The 19,748-nt window shown below is 37.7% G+C and overlaps 1 protein-coding gene across 2 annotated transcripts in view; it reads left to right on the top strand.

Moving 5' to 3' along the window:
- Positions 1–19,748, top strand: part of Pde7b (phosphodiesterase 7B) — a 310,553-nt gene that overhangs the window by 220,189 nt on the left and 70,616 nt on the right. For both annotated transcript variants that reach the window (XM_005329794.5, XM_005329793.5), the window contains one exon: positions 11,977–12,060. In XM_005329794.5, the coding sequence (XP_005329851.1) occupies positions 11,977–12,060 (84 nt within the window). The remainder of the gene's footprint in view (positions 1–11,976; positions 12,061–19,748) is intronic.

Genomic DNA, 19,748 nt, shown 5'->3' with positions numbered 1-19,748 from the left:
TTCCGCATGATGGTCTGTTTGCTGATTCTAGAACATAGTAGAGGTTTTCCTTGAGGTCTTGAACTTGTTCCCTGAGCCTGAAATGCTCCTCCCAAATAGTCTCAGGTGCTCCCACACTTCTATTCAAGTCTTTACTCAAGCCTTCCTGAGCCCTGTCCTATGAAAACCACATTCCATCCACCCAGGCACAATGGAGTCCACCTTGCACCCCCTCCACTGCTCTATTTCACTCCATAGAGCTGACATTACTTCCCTGTAGAAGGCAACCCACTCTCTGATTTTGTTTACTGTGTCTTCCCTTTAGACTCCTAGACTCTCAGCCCCAGAAGGGTAAGCACATTTTGTCTGCTTTGTTTACTACTATATTCCCAGAGTCCCGAATGGGAGCCAGCAAGTACCGAACAATTAAAAACCTATTTGAGGAATAAGTGAACAAAAATTCAATTTGTCTGCAGTCTCCAAAATTTAAAACCAAAGGTATAGATTTAATCACAAGGATGCAAGAAGTGATGGTACCCAAAAGTGGGGCTAGGGGAGTCTCTAAGCTCCTTTCATTGCTAAGATTTTGATCTAACCGTCACAAGCACACACACACACACACACACACACACACACACACACACTCACACACATGCTCCATGGAGTGCAATACATACCCAATTATTACCCCAAATACAGTCATCACAGAAGATACTTGGAAAACATGTTTCATCAACAAAAACATATTTACATATTTGGGAAATGCTGTATAATCTCACCTACTTGGATGCTACCAAGGACATTAGCATACTGAAGGGTCTGGGAATTCCTACATTTTCAAAAGGAAAATTAGTTTTGTTAACACTCCATGTATCCCAAACACATTTGATTATAACATCCTCTAATTTACATAATGTTTAATTGCATATCAAAGAATAATGTTTCTCCCTTAAACTTATTTTGATGCTGATCTAGATTCTTATAATGATATCAAAAATAATATTATTTATATAATTTATAAAGTTTAATATGGAAATATAGAATTTTTATATCATGTATGTTCAATATTTATATGGTAATATTAACAAGATTATTCTTTTCAATTGATGCATTAATTATACATAAAAGTGAGATTTATTGTGACATATTCATACATACACATACCAAAATTTGTCAATTTTATTCACCTGCCATTTCCCTCCCCTCCTCCCTTCCTTTGGTTCCCTCTCTCTAGTGATGTCCCTTCTATATCAACAAGAATAATCTTAATAATAAAACTTTATTGCCAAGCAATTGGCAGAGCACTTTTGTTCATGTGATTTCACTTGATTCCTACCATCTGTGAGGTATACAGGGCAGATATCACTATCCCTTCTTAATAAAACAGAAGATTTGATGGAGCCGAGGATGAGAAAGACTTACAAAAAGCCACAGAGATACTAAATGGCTTTTCACACTAGGGATTCGCTTCCTTTATGATATAGTTTCAAACACTATGTAATACCCATCCTCCCTGAATAATAGTCCATGGCTCTCACTTCCTGTCAAGGCATCTTTGAACAGGGATAGAAAACAGTCAAGGGCACAGGCTGGGGAGCCAGGTACCTTGGTTTCAAATCTGGCTTCATCTGGGCAAAGTCATATAACTTCTCCATCTCACAGGGCACGGTGCTGAAAATAATATTTATCTAAGGGAATCATGGAGATTAAATGAATTAATTCATGAAAAGCACTTCAAACATTGCTAGAAACTCAATAAGTGTTAGCTATTACTACAGAGATATGTTACTGTTTTTAAGAGCATAACATTCTATAACATGGGTATAATGTAATGGATTCAATCATTTCCTTACTGAGTCCAGTTTTTGCCATCTGTTTCCCTTCTGAAAAATAAAGAAAAAAAATGAACAACTCTTGGACCTTAAAAGAAGCCCAGGTGCCATGTTGGCACAGTGGCTGAAGAACTCCCAAGTTCTTCCCAGTGCTGAGCAGGCTCGAGTTGTGTGGTGGCCTGCTGGTCAGCAGACTTGATGTAGAAGCCTCCTAAGAACAGACTATCTCATGGGACTTGGAGTATTTCCTATCCGTGATCAGCAACATCTTTTCTTGCTGTATTTTGGCAAGTTTGTTCTTGTTCCCGTCCAGAATCAGGAAGTTCAGAAGCACATGAAAACAAACAATACATAAAAACGCTTCTCTCCAATTATTCAAAGTTCAAAAAAACAAGAAATTATTTAGGAATATTGGGACTTGGTGGGTATTTTATCTTTCTAATTATATTTATTCTTATTGATGGACCCATTTTTTTCCTTTCCAGTGAATACTTTTCTTGGCAGTGACTTCCATGAGACCGTTTTTTCTTGAAGTATATTTAAATATGACAAGTGGCTAAACAGATTATCACTATATTTTTCAAAAATTTATAGGCATTTTCATGCCCCAGACTGTTCTATTCCCAGGACAATTTTCAAATTATATTCCATTATTAATAGGGCTTACTACTGTTCAAGATTAGCATGATATTTCTTCCTAAAAACCCTTCATTTCAATCATCATAGTTGGACCAATTGCAAGCAGATACTATATAAGTGCTGCTTTTTAAAATTTTATTTATTATCTAAGATCCACTCATTATTCAAGATCTAAAGATCAGTTCCCTAATAAAATCTTCTCAATGCCTCAATTCCTCATAATATCCAAAAGACCCTGTATCTCTCTCTTTCCCTCTCTCTTCCCTTTCTTGTTACTCAGCTCAATCCAATGAAATTTTCTGAAATTATTGTTTCATCTGCTCTTTCAGAAAAATCTATCAGGAATCCATTTCTTCCCTCCTGAAGAATTCTCTTTCATGACACTATAAGCTATAGTTTTCCTCCTACCTCCAAGATTGCCCTTTCTTTTCCTCTAGCAAGACATTAAGAGTTAGTGTTGTTTAAGGCTGGATGGGCCCTATTCACTTCTCATTGTATTCCTGGGCAACTTCACATATTACCATAGCTTTCTTTAATTTACAAACTGAAGTCTCCCTCCCAAACATTCTCTCTGAGCCCCAGACCCATATATTCAACTGCTTTCTTGATATTTTGCTTTCAAATCCCCATAACACACTCCACCTGGCCAAATTGGAGTTCAGGAACCTCTCCCCGTGAACGGGGTGCCTCTAAAATTCTCTTTTTCTTTTCTTTTTTTTTTTTATTGTTGGTCATTCAAAACATTACACAGTTCTTAATACATCATCTTTCACAGTTTGATTCAAGCGGGTTATGAACTCCCAACTTTACCCCGTATACAGATTGCTGTATCACATCAGTTACCCTTCCATTGATTGACATATTGCTTTTCTAGTGTCTGATGTATTCTGCTGTCAGTCCTATTCTCTACTATCCCCCCTCCCCTCCCCTCCCCTCCCCTTTTCTCTCTCTACCCCTTCTACTGTAAATCATTTCTTCCATTTGTATTATCTTGGCTTACCCCTCCTTTCCTCTTATATATCATTCTCACTCCCTTTCCCTCCCACCTCTCATCCCTGTTTAATGTAAATCTTCTTCTCAAGCTCTTCGTCCCTACCCTGTCCTTGTTTACTCCCCTTATATCAAAGGGGTCATTTGGTATTTGTTTTTTAACGATTGACTAGCTTCACTTAGCATAATCTGCTCTAATGCCATCCATTTCCCTCCAAATTCTATGATTTTGTCGTTTCTTAATGCAGAGTAATACTCCATTGTGTATAAATGCCACATTTTTTTTATCTATTCATCTATTGAAGGGCATCTAGGTTGTTCTACTCATGCTAACCAGAAACTTAAGAATTATCCTTCATACCTGCCTCCTCCTCAGACTTCAAATATAATTCCTCAGCACAGTATGTCAATTTTAACAACTCAATATTTCTAAAATCTATCCACTTCTCTCTACCGGCACCACACCCTTCTCTAAACTGTCACCTTTTCTCACTGGACTATTACAGTCATCTCCTAACTAGTCATTCTTGCCCTCTCTAATCCATTCTTCATAATTCACTCGAAGTTGTTTCTTTAATATGCACATATGAACACATTTTCCCATTAAAATCATTCCCTGGCTTCCACATTCTCTTGGAATACAGTCATACTTCCCAGTTCATCCTACAAAATCCTGACACCTCTTCAACTTCATTTTGTACCATGATGCCCCACCCCATCCACTTTGTTCTCTTGGCTGTGATGCACTTGACTTTGTTATGACTTCTCAGACAAGTCATCCTCCTACCAGAGGATCTCCGGACATACACTTCTGCCTGAATTGATGCACTGGGGGAGTAACTCTGTAATGTATGGTCCAAACCAGAATACTTTTGACTGTGAAAGTGTGCACTAGTACTAGGTATACCAGACAAGACAACAGGCATATATCAGGACTTTCCAGGGCAAATTGAAACATATGTACACCTCAAATTAACTCATATTTATTAACCAGATCTCAAATCAAATATTGCCTCTTAAGGAAAACTCACAACAACCTCCTTGGCGAGGTAAAGTCTTTATAACACAGAATACTTCTCTTTTGTTCAACCAATTAGAATTGCAGTTTTACCTTGATGCATAGGATTGTTCTGTGCAAGACTGAAAGGTCCAAGAGGCCAAGGTTGTTTCCAAGGTTCCTCGCCATAGTGTTTGCCTGCCCCAAGTTATTATGTACCTTCAATATCATTTATATCAAGTATCATTTACCAAATGAAGGACACAAAATAACTTCTCTTTGAAAATTGAACTTTTCTGTGATTGGCACTACTAGCTATCCAGTTATACAAGATAGGAATTACCTGGGAATTACCCTTAAACCATGCCTCTCCCCTCCCACTCAATTCTTCCCCTGCCCATTTTCTTTGTCATCTCCTCTCTCTTCCTCCTCTTCCTTGGACTCTTTTTGGCCTTTCTTTTACCCTTCTTTCCTCCTATATGTAGATATTTTTTTCCCAGAAAGCTAACACACTTATCAGATGCAAAAGATACCACTTCATAAACACTACAAGTTATTTCTGGAAAATATCATCATTAATTTAAATTGTTTACCTGTATTCACAGAAATCTTTTTACTGGAGATCTAATATAAGAGTCTAAATCATATCTTCAACCATTGTTCTAAAATATGAAGTTCTTTTAACTGTAAAAAATATATTTAATTTAAATATTTAATAATAAATGATTCTCTTTCAATCTGACTGAAACACTTTATAGGACTACTAGGAAGTCATTTGAAATTCAAATATTTCCAAGATATTTACCCATATAAAGTCATAAAGCCTAACAATGCTTCTGAGAAAGAAATCCAAACTCAAATATTTCATTATCATTAAAAGTCAAACTCTTTCTGGTTTATACAATATCTGTTCATTTACATGCCTCTCTTCTGGACTGCTATTACCTGAGTGCCAAGAGGATTTCTTATGTACCTTTGTATGTCTCTCTTCCCCACCTGCTTTCCAACATCTTGTATAACATTTTGCATGGTCGTTTGTTGAAATGAACTGTGTTGGGCTAGAGTCCCCTTCTGAGCCTCCCCTAGAGCTGACCCTTTGAGAACTCATATGCTCAAAGTTCTTCTGACCTGCAAAATACTCCCATCTCCAGTGGAATCTGCACCTCCCTGTGGTCTACCCTCCACCACTGAGGGCTCATGGTTGCCAAGTCATGCTCCACTGCATTCATATTCTCCTAGGCTTTCAATCCTGTCCTGGAGGAAGCACCAGGATATGCATTGTACTTTCCTCAGTACACAGTTTTCATGCCCGCTCCCCCCCACCTTTTTTGTTTAACCCTGGCACCTATCAGAGAGAAGAAACACAGCCTGGAAAGATCAAAGGAAACCATGAATAACATCATGGGTGATCGGGAAGCATGCAGACACTGAGCATGCAGTCAAGGGCGAGGGTTCCCTGGGCTGCCTGATCTAATCCCACTTACGAGCTCTCACCGGGCTTGTTCTAAGGACTCAGGAACTCAGACATGTAAAGCCCTTCAAACAGTTCCTGATGCCTGGAAAGGCTGCTAAATAATCTCATAGGGAGCAGGTGAGGCACCCCAGAATATTAGAAGAACCATGAAAAATAAGAAAAATAGCTACTTTGTTTGAATGCCTGCTGTATGCCATGCACTGTGCTAAGCACATTATATATAAAATATTTCCATTTTTTTAAAGAAAAACAACATCAATAAACTTGATTTTGAGGAGATTTTGGAGGTAAAAAGGTATTGCCGAGATTTTCTTCTGTAGGGCAGACTTGGACCTCATGGTCCAAGGTAACTCTCCAGTTATTTTCTGTCGTTGTGATGAAACAAGTTCTTTGTGTTCTTTTAAGTTCTTTTCAGCTTCTCGGAATTCTCCTTAGGCATTCCTGATGCTTCTTGTTCAATATCTTTTTATTAGACTCTTGTGTCCCCAGTGATTAGAACTTTGTTTTTTTTTTTTTTTTCTCGTTTTCCCTCTGAAACACTATCAAGCTGAAAAATGAGGATAGCTCCTATTGTTCCTGGTCTGAGTTTAAACTTATCTTACCTGCTTTAGAAAACAAAGAAATGTTCTTTACACATTTACTTTCACAGCATTCAAATCCACAAATGCACATTTGTCCCAAAGTGTTTAGTGATACTGAGCTGAAGTTGCAAGGTAATACAGAATTATTGGGTAAAATTTCCTTTTCTCTGATTCTGATAAAAGGATCAAGATTTTTAGAAAGAGAAGAAAGAACTTTTTTCACATGCAAAGAAAACTTTAATACTATTATTATTATTATTATTATTATTATTATTATTATTATTATTTTCCTTTTGCCAAAAGTGTGGCTTCTGGACAATTCCCAGTTTCTCTTTCCTGTATATAAAGCTCTCTCAATGAAAGCCCAGGAACATATAGCTAGTGAAACTGACCAATCAATGGATAGGAAGCCTCCTGGTCAAACAATGAATACATAGTCTTCAGTGACCAGCCAGGCCCAGCCTCAACCTCTGAAGTGGAAAATTCACCCTCCCCAAGAGAAAATTGGGCCTAATCAGCCCCTTTGGGTCTCTCATGTAAGGCCACAGTACTTAGGACAATAATAATCTCAGCCTGAGTTCTCAAATGGCTGCTTGTACTATCCCATAAATCTATGGAGTGATGAGATTGCACAACCTCCCCCACCCCACCTTTGTTAGGCTAGATAAACATCCTAAGAAAAATTGTGCTCTTAACTAATTCTGAGAGTAGTCATCTGAAACAAACTCCGTAGCCAAGGCAGTGCAGTGTGGTTAAAGTTCAGGTCTAAGATTTGGGGATCAGGTTCTCTCTGTCTTCATTTTGCAAGAGGTAGGGGTGACAGGAGCTAGTAATGTGCTCAGAAGCTCAAAGGAATACTTTTCACCAGAACTTCTGCTTCCCTGCTGTATTTAGCATATGCTCCACAGAGAAGCTTCCTTATTCATTAATGTTGCCCCTGCTGTGAATTCCTGCAACCTGTTTCTATTAAGAACTTCATCGTCTTCCTCATTCTTCTCAGATGCAATAGGAGCACAGTAGCTACTTCTCTGTCCCTCTCTTAGCCCTTCTCCCCACCCTGAAGTGACCTTGACACCCCCACGACTGGGGCTGGAGTCTGGTTCTTGTCATATGGCCTATGTTTCAGCCACTGTAAGTTGTCATCACCGTCAGAGTCTCCACCCTCTTTGCCAGTTACATAAGAGGCCACATAAACGTCTGCTCCGTAGCACAAGCTTTTATTAAACAGACACCGCGCAAGAGGCCAAGTGGGCAAGAGGTCCATCCAGAGCCACGTCCCCTGGGAGGGTGAGGGGCTGTCTCCCAGTCTTGGCTCCCAGAGGAACTCAGCTCAGCTCTCTGCCTATGTTTGCAGCCTTCAGTATCAAGGACGACATGTTATGTTTTCAGAGTAAAGAAGCAAAAGAGCAGCAGCCCTTTCAAAATAAGAATTCCCTTGCTGTTTGTTTCCTTTTGGAACACAATAAGAACAGACTGAGGACATGACTCTGAGCTGTCAACGCTTCCTCCCGGCTTCCACGGCACCTTTCCTTTGCCAGGAAAAAAAAAAAAAAAAGCTGCTGAAGTTAAACAAGGGCTTAATGAATAGTCAAAATAATTGTTTAGCTTGGATATAAGGACTTAGGTAAATAGATGATTGCCGGAGACCGGGGGCCAGGAAAAGCAGCTCAGCAGGACACACTTGTTCTGTCCTTCGGACAACAGCCCAGTGGCCTCTGCTCCTCCAGAGACTGTTATTACTGAGTTATTTCTCTCTTTCCACCAGCATATTGAAGCAATTTAGCATCAGAAGGGGCTCATGGAAGCAGGAAGAGGGAAAGAGAACCTTCTATATTAGAAATATATGCTTAATACATTCGTCTTACTGCATTAGAACTTTGATTAAATGGAATAGCCCAGACGTGGGATGTTTGTATTTAACATTTTTCAGGGTAAAACAATCTCTAAAAGGCATTGTAGCCCACTTGCAATTGTCCTGCTTCCTACCTTACTAGTATATTTAGCATGATTTAATCTTTTTTGAATACAAATATTTACTACCATTAAGGGATATCATGAGGCTTATGAGGAATCCACTTCTAAGACCATAAATGTAGTTACAGACAGTATAAGCAGTGAAACTGAATCTCCCAGGTATGATTTTGTTATTTGTTGTTGTTACTGTTGATTTGTTTGTTTTGCTTATTTGTTGCTTTAGATATTTTTTTGCTATCAACTTACTTTGTAGTTATTTATCTCTTTTTCCAAAAAATGGAGTGCATCATACAAATAATGCTTAAATGAGAATTTGAGTAAAGTAATTGCCAGGTAATTACAATTCTGCTGAATAATATTTTTAATAATTTCTTTCCATTTCTTAATTGAAATCTTGAATTCATCCAGGTAACAGATGCCCCTGCTGTTCAGTTTTGGGGAACCCTGAGGACTATGTGTTTGGTTTTCTTGAAAATAGCTACCACAGCATTCACTGGGCGAGAAAAAGGTTAATGCTTAACTATGTATGCAATTCTCCTACAGAATTATTGCTGATAATTTGGGGAAAAGGTTAAGAATACGGTTGGGGGTTAGCTTTGCATTCAAGCACAAGCTCTCACTCTACAGATTTGAACAAATTATCAAATTTCCAGTGGCTTTAGTTTCCTCAACTATAAAATCATAATAACATATATTTTGGGTTGTTGGGTTGACAATGAGACAATGCATGTAAAATTTAAATGCTCAGCACGGTAGAAGGATTCAATATAACATTAATTCTTTTGTCTCACACTCCTTATAATTTCCTCACAACCACATGTAAGGTAGGCAAAATTGCTATAATTTATAATTTAAATATTGGAAAATTGGACCTTAAAATGGCTATTGATTTATTTGTTACCCAATGTGGCAAAATGCTGACCCTGTTAATATAAGAGTCCCTTCATTCCTAGTGTATCACCCTCCCATCACCCATTCTGCCCTGTAGTTCTGTCTCTGTCTAGTTTCCTTAAATCTGAAGTCTTACATGAGGATAGGCCTGTCTGCCTCACAGCCCCAGGTGGACAACAGGAATAAATCCTGTGAAAGGCTTATTAACCTATGTCAATATTACACAGATAGTCTCTGGGAAAATGGTACCCTTATAACTACAAAGTCCAGGGCAACTCTTTGGTGATGTTGAGATGAAAATACTAATAGAGAAGTAAATTCCAAATGGCAAACTTGAAACCCCTGGAAGAGTCCCAAGGGAATGTAGCAACAGGTCAAAAAATCCCCAAGCCCAGCCAGCTTTGGAGACCAAATGCCTACAATCTCCTCTATATTTTTTTTTAATGTATGTCTACCTTACCATCACCATAAAATAGAAATTCATTTATAGTCAGCACTGGATTGTCATGTCATTTTAATAAGCTATATTTTCTCAATGGATACTAAAAGGACAACTTCTACAATAGAAAAGGCAGCACAAGATTATGTTTTGCTGTTTTTGTTTTATTTTAAAAATTAGCTTTACACACTTCGTAAGGTTAGAAACCAATAGTATTGAGGAGAGATCACTGCCTGTGAAGTCTAAGAACCTAGATTTAACTCCAGCTCTGCTCATTATAAGCGTAAACAGCATCAACTCAGGAAGTTCAAGGAAAGTTAGCAGACTTGTACTGAGTGCCTTTGAGGGAGCTGAGCCCTCAGTGAATGCAGAGTGAATCCAGGTCTATGCAGTCATTCTTCCCTCAGCCACTATTTTTTCACTTATAAAATAAGGAGAAGAGTAGTAGTTCCCTTCACAGGATGAGCATCCAGTGAGAGAAACAAAACAAAAATTCACTGTGATAATTTTTGAATATTTTTGAAATGCCAGAGCATTATAAACATAGGGTATTAGAGACAGCTACCAGGACATTGAGAAACCTTCAACTCCTCTGAGTGGCTTCCTTCAACTGTTGACCATCTAAAGACTTATCAAAAACTAACAGCATTTCCTTCTTTAGTTTCCAATTATATTCATATTTTTAAATGTACTTTTCTATCCCTTCCTTTCTCCTCCCATTTTATCTCTTTTATCTTTTTTAAATCGATTTCTCTCTTTTTGTTCCATATATTGTAGCATCCTTTAGTACCTATATGGCAGTACAATATCAGATTTTACAAAGCATAATAAATAAGGACAAATATAAAATTCAAAGCAGAGAATATCTCGAGAGCTCATGGCCTGCACTGAGTATTTGCTATTAAGTACTCAGTAATCCTGAGTACACTTGAGACCCGTCTGTGAGGGACATTTAAAGCAGCATCAATGGCAGGGTTGCAGTGGCTGGGGATCTCACCCAAGTCTGGTTAACACAAGGAATTAGGATGGGAAGAGAGAAGATTGTTCCTCCTCTCTGCTCCCAGGCTGAGGCCTGAATGATGCTTCAGGTCTGGAGGAGAAGTGGCTTATAGATGGTGCCCCGTTGCTCCCAAAATTGATACTCCTAGAATTGAAACCCTCGATGATTCAGTTATTTAAGAAATATATTGTTTTCATGTATTTCTCCCTCTCCACAGATTCTGCAAGAAATGTAATAACTGGCAAACCTGTTTTTTTCACTCTTGTTAACAAAGGACATTTGTTTGGTCCACCACGTGCCAGATAGCACACAAAGTGCTATGGAGAAATGCAGATCACATCATATGCAGGGATGCCTGCTTTGCAGGAGTTTAGAAGGAAGGAAACAGCATTTATTGCTAGGCAGCAAATGTTATTTTAGACACTGATGATGGCACATTGAAGCAAGTCATTTTCACTTTATAAATGAGGCAACTGTGGCTAAGAGAAATACATTCCTCAAGATTGCACAGGTAGCAACTGTCTGAGCCAGGCGTCTCCAAGGTCCTCCTTATTCTGAAACTCATGCATCCTCTGTGCTATTTTATCACCTTTGGGGGAAGGCAGAACACACACACACCTCAGAAAGGGAAAAGAATACACCCATTAAAAGAAGCCTACAAATAAATGCATACTAGAAACTCTACATGTAGATTATCATAGGTGCAAGAGTGGTTAACAGTCTAAAGCACCTGGAGCTAATTAGCTTCTAATGCAAATCTGTGATACAACCTAGGGAAAAGGAGGTTAATCACCAGTCAGAAAGCAATTGTGCTGGGACCAAGAGAAATGACACTGCTAAGAAGGAAAGCTATGATACCAACACATCATTTGTCCTTCCAGGTTCAGATTGCCTCATCTTTATGGCCCTGAAAAGTACAAAAACACTTAGGAAACCTTAAAAGTTGCTCTAATTTTCACAGACCAGGCAAACATAAGAGAGCAGTGGTTCATTCATTATACTCAGCATTAATTATACACCCCTTCCCACCTATCACTCCCTTAAATACGCTGGAAGGGAATCATTCTTCTCCTGACATCTGGTGTTGGTTCCGTTGACATAACCGGTTAAGAGGATTTGCAGAGAAGTGAACACACTTGGCAACATCTTCAAACCTTTGTTTGGATTTTCTGTTTTCTAGGAGATGTACGACTAAGGGGTCAGACGGGGGTTCCTGCTGAACGCCGTGGCTCCTACCCATTCATTGACTTCCGCCTACTTAACAGTGAGTAATCAAGAGTACCTGGAAAGGAACAAACGTTGCTTCAAAAAGAAAAAAAAAATCATTTCCCTCTAAACTTCAAAACCTGCTGAGGTCTGCCTTCCTTCCTCTACCTCTGTCCTCCCGACTGGACCTGAAACCTTTGTCTCTCCATTTCCTCACCAATGAAGTCATTCTGGCCCTGGCTACCTCTCAGCATTCTAGTGAGGGTACAGTGAGCTCATGTTAGCTTTAAAAATGTCAATCTTAAAAGCTGTGAAACCCTATACAAGGAAGATATTATTTTCACTTTCTAGCTTGTTCTCTCTACTCTCAGCCAGGACTAAACTAGATGAGATTCTATTTTACCTTTGAAACTTCCCAGGGAAGCCTACTCTACAGTTGCACTTAAAAACCCACCCACCATCTAACTCTCTCTTCTTTGTCTGACCTAAATCCTTGAGGACTGTCCCTGCATTCCTGGTCATCTGGGGAAGACTATGAGGACGTAGTTTGCTCTTGCCACTTCCTCCTTTATGATTACCTCCCAAGTGCTCTTCTACTTCTCCCTTCCATTACCACTCTTAGCTTCGAGTTCTGCTCAACCTTGAATTCCTAGTTCTCATGAGGCATCTTAAGTTCCTTCAGAAGCCCAAACCAGTGACCAGTCATCCCTCCCGATTTCAAATCTTCTATCATAATATTTTTTTTTTACCTTGAACTTGTGGTGGGTGGTAGGGGAGATAATGGATGCATCTCACAATTTCCTCCAAGATTTTCACTTATAAGTGGTTCTTATATCACTCTCCATCTATAATTTCAAAGTCCTGGATTGAATTTACTTTCCTTTGACATAAACAAGCTCAGTTCAAGAGGTGATTTGATTTACCTTGACCCCTGAAAATTATTAGAAGAAATTATACCTGACTATTTCTGATCCTTAGATCCATGAAACCAATAAGAGGTGGACATGTTAGTATTTCCCCTGGATTGTTAATCTCACATATCAATGTGCAGTATCTATTTTTTGTTTGTTTATTGTTTGTTTGTTGAAGTAGGTTGTTTGTTTTACCTCTTTCAGGGATATAGAGATTTGGAATAACTTTCTTACCCACACCCAGCAAAATACTTTTTAGAATTCAGAATTGAGTAGCTACATCAAGATGATATTGAACAAAAACTGTGGGAGCTCCAGTGTTATCTATGACCTCTCCTTATTGACTGATGCCTCCAACCGAGCTGTTTCAACTATCAATAGAAGTTATACCTTTGACAGTCTCTAGACTGTATGGATTTCTAGGTTCCAGGCATGTGGTTCCACCAAGCAGGACACACATAAGCAAAAAGTTGAGTGCATTATTTCATACAGACCAGAACTCTCTAATGTAATCACATTCTGAAAGTGAAAAAATAACCACAAAGCCCCTTTTTTGATAGTAAATAAATCTTACTTCATAGTTTCTAATATAAACCACAAGAAAATTAGGAAAATAGGAAATATTTTTCTTTATAATTTAAAAGTTCCAAATGATTCTCTTTAAATTTAATGCTAAGCAACATCCTGCAAATTGTGATGATCTCCACAGGTGGGACTATGAAATATTCAATTGTCTACATCACGTGCTTCTAGATATTAAAAAAACGTTTGGAGGTTTTAAAAATAATTAGCTTCTTTTACTTTTTTTAATCTGAAAAAAAACTGCAAACATCGAAAATTAAAGAGAAACTCATTGCAGGTAATATTTCATCATTATACCATTCACCTATAAAAGAGCATCCACAAGCAGCTGCCACCCTGTCACCCCTCTGCCTGAGATCTTCCAGGAACTTTCTGGTGCCTGGATTCATCCTGATCCTTTCCTGGCCCTGGATGCTGTCTGATCCTCCACCTGCATTTCACCCTGTTGCCATGACCCTCCATACATTGAGTGGCAGTGTTGGCCATCCATCTGGAAAGTCCCTTTTCCAATCATCTCAGCACTCCATTCTGGATAACTCTTTCATTCATGTCTCTTTATTTTTAACATATACTAAGTTGATGCTAATTTATCTCCATTGTATTTTGCTTTATAAGTGGTCTCAAAGTTTTTCCTAGATATATAAAACACATCCCTAAATATACAAGATCCTAAGAATGATATCTTCTTTATTGGTTTATTTTTTAATTGGTGCATTAGAGGTGTACATAAATGTGGAATTCATTATTATATATTCATACATGAGTGCACATGATAGTTTGTTTAATTTCCTTCTGCTGTTCCTTCCCTATCCTGTCCCTCCTTCCTCTCTCGTTACCCTTCCTCTACTCCACTGTTCTCCCTCCTATTTTCATGAGATCCCTCGTCCTTTTTAATTCCTATTACTCTGTAGCTTCCACACAGAAAACATTTGACCTTTGACTTTCTGTGCCTGGCTTTTTTCACTCTACATAATGTTTCATCTATTTACCAGAAAATAACATAATTTCATTCTTCTTTATGACTAAGTAAAATGTGTGTGTGTGTGTGTGTGCATGTGTGTGTGTATGTGTGTGTGTCACATTTTCTTTACCCAATCAACTACTGAGGAACATCTAGGCTGGTTCCACCACTTGGCTATTGTGAATTGTGCTGCTATAAACATCAATGTGCCTGTATCACTATGGTATGCTGGTTTTACTTCTTTAGGATAAATACCAAGGAGTGGGATAGCTGGATCATATAGTGGTTCCATTTCTTAAAGATTCCTCATACTGCTTTCCAAAGTGGTTATACTTATTTGCAGTCCTACCAACAATGTATAAGTGTACCTTTTCCCCTACATTCTTGCCAGCATTTGTTATTTATAATTTTGATGATTGCCATTCCAATTGGAGTAAGATAAAATCTCAGTGTGGTTTTGTCTTTCCCTGATTGCCAAGGGTATTGAATAGTTTTTCATGAATGTATTGTCCATTGGCATTTCTTCTTTTGAGAAAAGTCTTTTAGTTCATTGGGTTTGGATGGTTTTTTGTTTTGTTTTGTTTTTGTTTGCTTGGTTTTGGTGTCTTTTAAGTTATATATATATATATATATATATATATATATATATACACACACACATATGTATACTATATATTCTTATTGATTACAAATATATATGTTTGATTACATATATATATAACTAATTATATATTCTTATTATTATCTCCTGTTGGAAAGTAACTGGCAAAGATTTTTCTCTCATTCTGTAAGCTCTCTCTTCATACTCTTGTTTCCTCTGCTTTGAAGAAGATTTTTAATTTGAAGTCATCTTATTACCAGTTCTTGATTTTATTTCTTGAGCTTTAGCAGTCTTATTAAGGGAGTCAGTCTGCACTGATATGATGTTTTCTTCTAGCAGTTGAAGTGCTTCTAGTCTAATTCCCAGATCTTTGATTCATTTTGAGTTTTATGCAAGATAAGAGGGATCTAGTTTCATTTTTCTACATATCCAATTCTCCCAGCACCATTTGTTTAAAATGCTATCTTTTCTCCAATGTATGTTTTTGACACCTTTGTCAAGGATCAGATGACTGTATCTCTGTGGATTTGTCTCCATGTCTTCTATTCATGTCTATTTTATGCCAATACCATGTTATTTTGTAACTAACACTCTGCAATATAATTTTGAGTTCAGATCTTTCGATGCCATTAGTATCACTGTCCTTGCTCAGGGTGTCTTTGGCTATTCTGAGTTTTGTATTCTTCCATATGAATTTAAGGATTATTTTTTTCTGGTTCCATGAAGAATGTCATTGGTATTTTGATGGTGATCACATTAAGTCTGTATATAGCTCTTAGCAGTATGTCCATTTTTATAATATTAATTGCCTATCCAAGAGCATGGAAGGCCTTTCCATATTCTAAGGACTTCTTCAATTTGTTTATTCAATGTTCTCTAGTTTTTATTGTAGAGGTCTTTTGCCTCCTTTGTTGAATTTATTCCCGAGTAATTTTCTTGAGACTATGGTGAATGGAGTTATTTTCCTGATTTCTTTCTCAGCAGATTCATTATCAGAATATTGGAAAGCTATTGATGTTTGTATGTTGGTCTTGTATCCTGCTGCTTTGTTGAATTTATTTATTAGCTCTAGAAGTCTTTTGATGGAGTGTTTTGGTTCTTCTAAGTATACAGTCACATCATCAACAAACAGATAATTTGCTCTTTTCTTTTCCTATTTGTATGCCTTTAATTTGCTTCTCTTGTCTGATCACTGTAGCTATAGTTTCAAGAACTGTATTGAATACAGTTGTTAAAGTGGACATCCTTGTCCTATTCCTGCTTTCAGTTTTTCTCTGTTAAAGTATGATGTTGGCCTTGGGTATGTCATATGTCATCTAAGCCTTTATGACAGTTTTGTTCTCTCTCTCAAAGAGGTATGTTCATTTTATCCCTAGTTTTTCTAGTGTTTTTAACATGAATGAGTGCTGGATTTTGTCAAAGGCTTCTACATCTATTGAGATGATCATGTGATTTTTTTGTCCTAAATATAAACTCTTTATAGTTACTGGCCACTCAATAACTACATAATTAATTTATCAATTAGATGAAAGGGTTTTCTCAAAAAGATTCTATAAATGTAGATCATGCACTACATTTAATTGAACTGCACAGATAGAACTAAAGACCTCTGAGATTTCCCTCATATATGGTTCTATCCTTCCTGTGTATAATTCCTGCATGTGCCCTAACAGTGAGTTGAAGCTAGAAGCCATAATGTCACTATGATCACCCTCCAGTTTCCTAGCAGCAATCACATCAGCTTGTCACCATGTAGCAATAGGTATGTGAATCTGTATAAGATGCAGTCACGTAGAATATACTTGTCATATCTCCCAGTACTTCATACAGTCTATCATCTACTTCATTTTCCTTAATCTCACTTATGTCCTTGTTGAGGTCTGCCTGAGCTGTTAATGTATGCTTTCTGCTTAAAGGGAAGCATTTTAGAACATTTTTTCTCCTAAAACTTATTTTTATCAACTCATCTAATTCTATATGATAAATACTAAACTAGTTTAAAGTGATTCTTTATATCATTTACCTTAATATTGAGTCAATGTTTTTTCCCAACACAGAACCAAAACTTCATTTTCCTCTACTGTTTGCAGTTTTGTTCTCTCTCCCAAAGTAGAATCTAATCGAGAACTTAAAAAAAAAAATCATTTCTAGGAAAAACGAGATCACTACAGTCTGTTTCCTGGTTCTGCATTCCTACAGCTGTCCTTCTAAAATGCTTAGTCAAACCCACACAACTGCCATTTCCTATCCAAAATGCCCCTGGCTGTTGTTCCTCCACCACTTGCTTTAGTATCTGTCTTTAATCACTGCCACCAGCACAAGCAAAAATTCATATTAATCATAAGGCCCACTGCATTTCTACATTAGCCCCATTAACCACAGTTCTAACCTGTCACAGCAGACAAGGGACATTAGAATTAATATCCAAATAACTTATCTTCTGTCAGAACAAAGTCACTAGGATATTAAAACAAAATTAAAACAGAGGTGGACAAATGACTAACCTATTTACCAGATCTGCCCACATCCCTCATCACTGTCTGTTTTGATAAATAAATTTTATTGAAAGACAGCCAAGCTCATTTGTTTATATGTCTGTCATCTAGGATTGTTTTCACACCAAAATGGCAGAGTAGTTGCAACAGAGACCATATGGTCCACAAAGCCTAAAATACTTCCTCTGGGGCCCTTCATAGAAAAAAATTGCTAACCCCTAACTTAGACTTTTTTTTTTTGATCAGGGATTAAACCCAGGGGAGCTTAACCACTGAAGCATATCCCTAGCTTTTTTTTTTTTAGACAGAGAGAGACACTGTCTCTCTAAGTTGCTTTAGGGCTTCTCTAAGTTGCTGAGGCTGGCTTCGAACTTGTGATCTTCCTGCCTCAGCCTCCCAAGCCACAGGGATTAGAGAGTGTGCCACAGCTCCCACTTTAGGTTGTTGTTTTTTGTTTTTTGTTTTTTGTTTTTAACATAGTAAGAGGGTTTTGTGACATTTCCATGGACATATTCAGTTAAGTCTATTTTCCTTTGTTAATATCATTGCTTTACTTTCAAGAATGGGCATAACATTGACTAAGTTTATGTGAGATAGAAATAAAAACAGAACATGAACCTCTCTTAATGATCTAGATTTAAAATTTCAATTTAAAATGGTAATTTCAAATTGCACCAACATTCTACAAGATATGCCTTTTTCTATATATATTTTTGGGGGTTGGGGTAAAGTATTACCATGCCTAAGTGCCTATGGTCTACATATAAACTGGTTATTTACTTGGTTTACCTGGTATAGTCCTGTTATCTGGGCACACGTACTAACAGTGCCATCTTTAATTCCCAATATATTCTGTTTGGGACAATAAATTGTAGGCTAACTGCTTATAAAGATTTTCCCAGAAAAAAAATATTCCAATACAATGCTTCTCAAAGATCACATGCAGAAATACATTCTACATATAGCATCATGACTATAGTTCATAACAAATGAATTGTAAACTTGAAAATTGCTAAAAGATTTTAGGTGTTCTTACCACAAATAAATATGTGAAGTCATACATATATTAATTAGCTTGATTTAGCTATTCTATAGTGCATGTTTAATTCAAAGCATCATCTTGTGTACCATAAATATATATAATTTTTACATATTAATCAAAAAAATACAGGATATGCATCCCAGATATTAAGTCCGGAAATCCCCTTCAGAAACTAGGCATGGTGGTGCATGCCTTCGATCCCAGTGGCTCTAGAGGCTGAAGCAGAAGAATCACAAGTTCTGCAATTTAGCAAGATCCTCCTCAATGTAGTGAGACCCTGTCTCAAAATAAAAAATAAAAAGTTCTAGGAATGTGGCTCAGTGGTAGAGTACCCCTGACTTCAACCCCCACTACCAAAAAAAGAAAATCCCCTTCATAAGAGATCCATCCAGATCAATAAAAATACATAGAACAAAGTTACTTGTTAAAAGTCAGTTTCATAGCTTGGCACGGTGGCACACAACTATAATCCTAGTGGCTCAGGAGGCTGATTCAGGAGGATCTTGAATTCAAAGCCAGCCTCAACAACTCCGTGAGGCCCTAAACAATTTAGCAAGAACTTGTCTCAACATAAAAATACAAAAAGAGCTGGAGATGTGACTTAGTGTCCAAGCGTCCCTGGGTTCAATCCCCAAAAAGTCAGTTTCATTTCCTGTTTCTGTTTTACCTAATTTAGAAGAGAGGTATCTATATGACTTTCTAGAAGCTTCTAGAGAGAAAGAAGCAGGGGACCAGCACCATAGAAGCAGAGCTCTAGCACCATTCTAGGGGACATAGGAAACATAGCCCTTTAAAGAAGAAAGTTATCTTCATACCTAACCATGGAGGGACAGAACAGGGAGAAAAGGGGGGAAGTTATTTTTATTTCAGAAGAAGTATTGAAACATGGAACAGAAGAAGGGCAGGAGGGATGGAAACATAACAGTTCAATTATCCCAATGCCAATTTCCCCTGGATGTATTTCATTTACAACAGCCTTGGCTGCTGGGGAGGAAGCAGGAGAGAAAAATGTAGAGAAGGGTGTTCAGAGACATAGATACAGAGGTGAGAGTGGCAGAGGAGTCACAATCTTCAAAAATCAAGGGCTCCTGCAGCTCTGTCTCCTGATTTAATATAATCAGTAGCCTGAGTAGATAATGACTAGGTTGAGATGT

This window comes from Ictidomys tridecemlineatus, chromosome 8 (assembly GCF_052094955.1).
Source record: "Ictidomys tridecemlineatus isolate mIctTri1 chromosome 8, mIctTri1.hap1, whole genome shotgun sequence".
NCBI lineage: Eukaryota > Metazoa > Chordata > Mammalia > Rodentia > Sciuridae > Ictidomys > Ictidomys tridecemlineatus.
This window is presented reverse-complemented; position numbering and strand designations above follow the sequence as displayed.